Below are 8,125 nucleotides of genomic sequence, written 5' to 3' on the forward strand. Positions count from 1 at the left end.
TATATAAGATATTTTGAATAGTCTATATATTTATACAAATTCAGATTTTGTTTAGACATTAATCAAATTTTATTTATTAATAATTCTATATGCAAACTGAATATCTAGATTTTATTATGTGTACAGTGGGTGATTGGTTAATGAACAGTTTGGGCTGCAAACAAATTGGACAACGAAGACTTTTGTGAAATATTTTTATGTTTGGACAACAAACACATGTTTGGATAACGAACACTTCACAGAACAAACACAAAAAGCGACGCTATGTTTAAGATTTTTAAAACTATTTTAATGGCATCTATACATGGTTTATGGAACGAGACTTTCACGTTGTATACATAATCTTTTTTTTCCATTAGTTGATATCTATTCACTGAATTTTTGTAAGTGCTTTTATGAACTTTTTATTTTAAAACAACTGATAATATTATGGAGCCTAAAAAGAGTGGAGTGTCAAGAACTGTGTTCACTACATAAATTAAGCAGGAGATAATAGCCAAAGTAGATAGTGGGCAGAAGATGTCTGATGTTCCTACGCAGTATGGCTTCAACAGGTTTACAGTAGATACAATCTTAGCTAAGAAAGATATAATCAAAGATTCAAGCAGATAAAGGAGTAATGAAAATCACATCTGAAATACAAAGATTGCCATCCATGAAAAAAATGTAGCAATTGCTTTTAGTTTGTTATTACATGTAAATAAATGTAGTAAGAAATTATATATTTTTTTTGGGGTCTGCAGAACAAATTAATCAAATTCTCATAAAAATCTATGGTAAATTTATAATTGGTTAACAAACAATTTGGTAGAGAACATTATCTTTGAATGGAATATGTTAGTTAACCGATCACCCACTGTATATTAAAAATGTTTTATCAAGTATATTTTAATATAATTTAAAATTTTTTGTACTTTGTTATTAAGCTTTTTATCTAATTATCTTTGGGAATGATTTATTTTTAAAATAAAGAAAATGTATATGTTTAGGTGGAACAGTTGTATCAAAAAGAGGATAAAAGAGCTCGCACAAGGCAATATACGGTCGTACAGCCATATAAAGGTACATGGTTTCCCATAAGTAAAGGAATAAGAACATGCTGTTCAATTCCATATAGCGACGAGCCGCGAATACCTTTGGAAATAGGAGATCAAGTTTCGGTTACAAGATGGAGAAAGTATGATTTTTGTTTAGTTAAATACACTCTCTGATTTTTTTTATTGTTTAATTAATCTTTTGTTTACATCGAGACTAGATTAACTGACCTTGTTATTAAAGAAAACATTACATTTCAGGCATTGGCTGTATGGAGAGAAGATACCACTTACAGGTAATCAAATTCAATATTTTCTATTTGCAAAAATATAAACAAAATATAACAAATTTGACATTTCAGAGTCGTCGCCAAAACTTCGAGGTTGGTTTCCTCGGGTGTGTGCTATTGAATTCACGAGCACGGACTGCGAAATTGAAAAGATACAGAAAAAATTCCAGTAATTTGTTTATATAAACAAAAAAAGGAGTTTTGTAAATATGATTATTGAATAGCTTTTTTAAAATTGCTTGCTTTATGTATATTTTGAGAGATTTAAATTTGATTTATTGTAAAATATTTGTGAAAAATGTCAGAGAGTTTAACTAAAATTTGGTATATTTATAATTGTCTTTGGGTCAGTTTTGTTGACCGAGTTTTAAAAATTTAAAAGAACAAATTTATCGATTGATTTCAAAAATTTTAAAACGGTTAGACCATTTGTATATATGCAAATTGAATAAGAAGTGCTTCCGTTGGCACGTTTTAAATGCAATAAAGGTTAACAAAGCTTTTAATAGTGTTGGCTTCATTTGATATTGATGTAGATATAAACTGCAGATTTTAGTGTATGCAAAAATATATTAATTTGTAATTCATCTAGATTTATTAGTAATAAGAAATAATTTTTATTCAGTAAATATTTACATTTTAAAAATAAAAAAAATCATTTCTATGCATGCTTCAATTTAGAAGAAATTAAAAATTTTTGACTAGTATACATCACAAAATGAACATATTTTAAATGTTAAAAAGCCAAGTAATTCTATGCACATTAATATATATAGGGAACATAACATTATGTTTTCTTTGAGATCTATTCCCATTTAATTTCACAAGATTATTTAATAGAAATACATCAAAAGGTTTGCTATCCAGCACCCATCTAGAAAACTAATAACCAACAATGGCTCTATAACTCGAATCAATTCATAAAGTTTTTGAAGCATCCTGTTAGATATATTTTGTGAACTAACCTAAATAATTTGTTGCATTTTCTACTATCTACAGAATAAGATCGTCAGCGCACATATTTCACAGATACATAAACACTATTTGAGCAGAACCGACGAGTCTTCGTGTTTAATGATGTCTACTACAAACAGAGACATTGTGTGTTAAAAAAGAAACGATGATTCATGCCTAATTAAGTAATAAAAAAATTTAATTGATGAACTCTTTACAGTTAACGATTTTAACACAAGATTTGTGAAAAAGTATTGCATATGAATATTCAGGATGAATTAGAGTTTTTGTTTTAAATGCTTGATATTTGCATGGATAAAAATCCTTTTTGGAACTCAACACTAAGGATCCAATCAATGGATGTCCTAAAACCTACTCAGCAGGTATTTTATTCTTTATGTATATCTTTTTTTCTATCTGTATACATCACCTATTAACAATAAATTTGTTTCTTTTAGATATAAATGAATCACTTTGAGGAGAAATTAGCACTATCCCACGTTTCCTGTCGAGATGCCATTTCGTTCCGTCGAAGGTTGCGAATTCTAAAATAAAAATCACATTTGATTTAGCAAAAAGTAATGATAAAAACTAGAAATTAGTTTAAAAACGAATTACATTTGGTATCGTTTCTTTCATATACGTCGGATTTTCAAACGATACTGTCGCCGGCGTTCTCGGTTTTCCATGAAATTTTATATATAAATAGACTGCGACTGCTCCAGACAACACCAGCAACAAAACACCGACGATTGCTCCGATTGCAATTTTCAGTGTAGATCCATTTCCGTCTGAGGTGAGAGATTGAATATTATGCCAAACTTTATTAATAAAATATTCTAAATAAAGTTTCATTTCTGACTAAAACTTACCAACAAGTCTTTCTTTGATATATTTAGAATCTAAAATAAAAGTATTTTTAATATAGTAGAATACAAAAGTAAATAAATAATAAATAACTGTATTAATGCAGAAACTGTTGTTATAAATCTCTTCAACTTTTCACTAATCCACAAAGAAATTATTTTATTGAAGTCAGAAATGAACATGTCATCATCCCAAATACTTTTAAATTTTGAATGTTATTTTTCTAACTAATGCTGCTGTTAGAGCTGTTTTTAATAATTTAAATTCATCTCTAGGAAAATCAAGTTTCAAAGGCTCTAAATATTTGGGATAATGACATATTTTATTGAAATTTTCAGAGTAAAGAATGTGTTTTAAATACTTAATTCTCAGATAATTATAGCTAGATAATGTCTAATAATAAAATTTTAAAAAGTTTACTTACTGCGCATTGTGAAAACTATAGGTTTTGTATGAGTGCTCAATCCGTACCGATTTCCAGCTTTCAAAGCTACTTCGTAAGTTGTTTCCGGTTTCAAGTTCTTTAAGGTAAATAGATTCTTTTTTGTCTGATTCTGTAAAATAGAAACTTTCTGATTACATCATCTCTTCCTTTATCAAACTTGTTTAATTAAAACTTACACGAAAAGTGTTCCTGGTTCCCACCGGTCGCCAAAATACTCTGTACCACTGGACCATCTGGGGATTTTTTAAGGGTTTCTCCCAGGTTATACGAAGCGAAGTACGTGAAATTTGCTTTGTCACCACATTATAGGGAGGACCGGGAAGAACGGCTGTTTTCCAAATAAACATAAGTCTATTAAATTATATAATTTTAAATTATAACTATCAAGGAGAGCCAACAAACTAATTACTTGAATTTTAGCTACTTTAAACCTATACATAATAATCAAAAATTTCCAATTAATCCATTAGATTTATGTTTTTTCCTCAAAAACGCTTAAAATTTGTTCTATTTTCTATACTGTATAAATCCAATAGATTAAAATTTCATACAGGTTTAATAGTTAAAAAGTTGGGTAGTTATTTGGTTGTCTTTCCTTGTAACTTCAATTTTCCACAAAATTGGTGATCTTTACCCTTATAATATAATTTTATATTCCAATAATTAAAGATGTGCAAATGTTAAAACTATGTATTAAATAAAAAAATTAACATTTGGCAGCTTTTGATTAGTTAAATTGATAACTTTCTACATATGTTTTTTTATTTACAGATTCTATTAGTGATGTTTGAAAAAAAAGTATTCTGGCTGCCAAGGCATGCAGTTTACCAACAGGCTCTAGAAGTAATTCATTTTATTTACACATTTGAAGTTTTTGTGTGAAAAATATGCCATATACTTCCATGGAATAGTAGGAACAGGGCTGGCAAGCACTTGCCTGGGGCCTGTAATAGGTTCTAAATGTGCCTTTTTTATTATTATAATAGTGAATTACTATATTATTAGCATGACATATTTAAGGGTTAATAATTAATTATGACGTTACATACTGCCCCAACATCTAACATCATTGCTGAGAAGTTTGTATATGTGCATTAGATCTGTTCGGTAAAGTTCAGAATAATGCAGTGGTCATTGAGAAAAATATAATGTAAGTAAGATATTCAAATGTGATATATTGTTAATTTAGTTATAAAAATATGCAATTTGTTCTACAAAAATGTTATGATGAGATGGCACTAGGTGGATTGGATATATTATAACCTATTTTTGCAGTTATAGTTTTCTTTCTTTGAAGTGCATGTTTCTATTTAACATTATATCTGTCCTGTGAAAACTGGTATAATTCAACTTATATAATTTTTTTGATTATTGTTGCACTTTAGTCAGTTTTCAAAGGGCTACATTTCTGTGTTTATAAGTTTTTGATATTATGATACAAGTTGACCGTAAAAGAGAAAGTAAAGAGCAATATAATGCTTTAATGCCATTTTTATTTTTAAAAAACACAAGATCAAGAAACAAAAAAATGAAGATGATGCCATTGAAGAACATGGAAATCTTTTGAAAACCCAAGAAAATTATGATCACAGTGTACAATTATTATGTAAAACTTATGAATCATTTTCAAATGATATTGGTGAATGGCCAGAAGTTTTAACGCTGGAGATGAAGAATATTGAATTTATACATGAGGCAAAAAAAGAATTTCAAGTACAAGGTAATGGAGAATGGCTTATTTACAGCAGAAAAAATAAGTCTGTATATTGCTATGTATGTTTTTGCAAGTGTCAAAATCCTGCTTAAAAGATCATGAAAATTCAATTGACCGTAGAACTTGTATAGGTACATTTATTGCTAGATCAAATTTGAAGGGTTGAATTGATGTAGAAATCAACAACCAATGGAATACGGAAAAACTTTATTGGAGAGAAGTATTAAAAAGGATCGTCTCAACAATAATTTTTTTGTCTAAAAATGGCTTGGCATTTCATGGCTCAACAACTAAATTATTTCAGTTGAACAATGGAAACTATTTAAGTGTACTACAGTACCTTAGTGAGTTTGATCCTTTCTTAGCAAGCCATTTGAAAAATATAAAAACCCCGGTTCTGGGCATGTCAACTATTTGTCCCCAATAATGCGTGACGAATTTGTTAAAATTATGGCGGAGAAATTAAAGAGCACTATTTTTAGATGAACTAAAAGAAGCAAAATATTATTCTTTAATATTAGATTCAATGCCTGATGCAAGTCACGCTGTTCAGACAACAATAATAGTTAGATATGGTAGCACTGTTGAGCAATTTTTAAATTTTATTCAATATTTTTTCGCATACTGCTGACTGTTTAGAGGAATCAGTTGTAAGTTATTTGGATAGTTTAAAAGTCAACATAAAAAGTTACAGCGAAAGTGTTCGTCACGTTCCATGCAGCAGTCATTCTTTAAATCTTGTAGATAATTTTGCTGCAGATTGTTACCCATTGGCAGTTAGATATTTCAGTACTATTCAAAATATTTACACTTTTTTTGCTGCGTTGACATACCGATGGAATTTAGTAAAAAATGTTTAATAGTAAGCAATTTATTGTTCTCTTGGAAAACGTATTAGTGACACTAGGTGGTCAGCAAGAGTGGATGTTATTAGAGCCATTACCAATGGATTCAATGAAATTAAATCAGCACTTCAAAAATTAACCCAAGTAGAAGCAAGAGATTTATATGATACAAAAAGTTTTGAATTTTGTTTAATGACTGTGTTGTGGAACAAAATATTAAACAGGATTAATGTTGCAAGAAATATCTGGTAATTTAAATGTAGCTTGCACTTTATATGAAAGTCTTATAGGATTTGTTCAGGAATTAAGAAACGATTTTGATTCTATTGAAGAACAAGCTAAAGAATTATGTGGCAATTTTACAGATGCAATTTATTCGACTGATTTTCAGAGAAACCGTAAACGAAAGCGCCAATTTGATGATATTCAATTTTCTGCCAAGGATAATTTCAAAAAATTACTTTTTATGTAATATGTGATTCTTTAATCAACGAGTTGACTAGAAGAAAAACAGCATATGCATCTATTAACAACATTTTTTATTTACTGAAACAGATGCATATCTGTTTTATACATGTTAGTGCAGATTCTTTTGAGATAATAAATAACATGTATAAAACAGATATTTACATTCATGAAATTTGTGACAAGTGGCTTCAGTTTAATGCTATTTTAAAAAATAGCCACATATAATAACATTTCTTGGGGATTCTTTTCTATTATTATTTATAATAAAATATATCAACCTTTTCCAATATGCATATTCTTCTAAGAATATATCTTACGATGTTAATAAGTAATGCTAGTGGTGAAAGATCTTTCTCTACATTAAAAAGACTTAAAAATTATTTGAGAAATTCGATAAAAGAATATATATAAATGGTTTGCTGTATAATAGTTAATATGACGATTTTAGTCTCTGTAATCCAAAAATATTCTTGGTAGACAAATCTCACAGCAATCTTATTGGCAAATTAAATTTATTTTGTAAAGACTACATCAAATGCATTTCGGGCTGGTCTAATATTTTCCAGTCCCTCTTCAGTGCTAAAATAATAACAAAGAACGTAAAATGTTTAACTAAAACACGACATAGATGTATATCTACACCAAAATTATAAATTTTGGAGAAAAACTTACAATAACCGCTGGTGGTAATTACAATGATATTTCCATGGGTAGGGGTGGTAAACTTTGTACACATTTGTAAGAATCCTAAAATTACAATTATCTTTTTTTGTATAAAACAATATAAGGCTAATACAAATAATATATTAAACAATACTTATACTTACAAGTTTAAAAAAATTTTTTCCACATACGTGTATAATAAACATACCAAAACCAACTAATTATTAAAAATTCATTGACAAACAATTGTAAAAATAATTCCAAAGCACTACAAATTTTTAACTTCATACCATCAACACTTTACAAAGTCACACAGTAGACCACCAACACTTTACAACGGTAATCAAGTGATGACGTCTTAATACATAACCATTTATTTTTTATTTTATTCTAGCGCCATCTATTAGATTGTACCAGCTATAATTTATTTCCATCCCTTTCGACTGATTTATTAAATTATTATTATTTTGTTTTCTAATTTCTATATGTTCTTTGAATTTTCTTTTATAAATATCTTTTTCAATATGTAAAATTTTTACATTGTTTCTATTAATATTACAATTATTACTATTGATGTGGTTAAACCACGGAGAATTATTATACTTAAGCCGAATGGCCGCTTCGTGTTCTTTAACTCTAGTTTCTAGTACACGCCCGGTTTCTCCTATATATACACACGGATTATGACAGTCACATTCAATTCTATAAACCACACCAGCTTTTTTTAAAGGGTCTAAATTATTTTTACTATTATTATTAATATGTTTACAAATGTTTTGTGAAATACTATTGGTCAAAGATGGGGCCAAACAAATATTATGATTCTTAATACTTTTCCTGCACTT

At 28.5% G+C, this 8,125-nt stretch overlaps 2 protein-coding genes across 2 annotated transcripts in view; one reads left to right on the forward strand and one right to left on the reverse strand.

Annotated features, from left to right (window-relative positions):
- Window positions 1-1,830, forward strand: part of LOC111624424 (palmitoyltransferase ZDHHC6-like) — a 21,722-nt gene extending 19,892 nt beyond the window's left edge. Inside the window, exons 8-10 of the mRNA XM_023367256.1 lie at window positions 990-1,177; window positions 1,296-1,330; window positions 1,397-1,830. Of these exons, the coding sequence (XP_023223024.1) occupies window positions 990-1,177; window positions 1,296-1,330; window positions 1,397-1,497 (324 nt within the window). The 3' untranslated portion in view covers window positions 1,498-1,830. The remainder of the gene's footprint in view (window positions 1-989; window positions 1,178-1,295; window positions 1,331-1,396) is intronic.
- Window positions 1,831-1,980: 150 nt separating this feature from the next.
- LOC111624423 (Ig-like and fibronectin type-III domain-containing protein 1) overlaps window positions 1,981-8,125 on the reverse strand; it is a gene marked incomplete at its 5' end in the record, with an annotated part of 22,096 nt that continues 15,951 nt past the window's right edge. The window contains 5 exons of the mRNA XM_023367255.1: window positions 1,981-2,823; window positions 2,897-3,069; window positions 3,151-3,180; window positions 3,570-3,699; window positions 3,767-3,918. Of these exons, the coding sequence (XP_023223023.1) occupies window positions 2,770-2,823; window positions 2,897-3,069; window positions 3,151-3,180; window positions 3,570-3,699; window positions 3,767-3,918 (539 nt within the window). The remainder of the gene's footprint in view (window positions 2,824-2,896; window positions 3,070-3,150; window positions 3,181-3,569; window positions 3,700-3,766; window positions 3,919-8,125) is intronic.

The sequence above is a fragment of the Centruroides sculpturatus genome, unplaced genomic scaffold (genome assembly GCF_000671375.1).
Source record: "Centruroides sculpturatus isolate CEXI.00-Female unplaced genomic scaffold, Cexi_2.0 scaffold397, whole genome shotgun sequence".
In the NCBI taxonomy this organism is placed as follows: Eukaryota; Metazoa; Arthropoda; class Arachnida; order Scorpiones; family Buthidae; genus Centruroides; species Centruroides sculpturatus.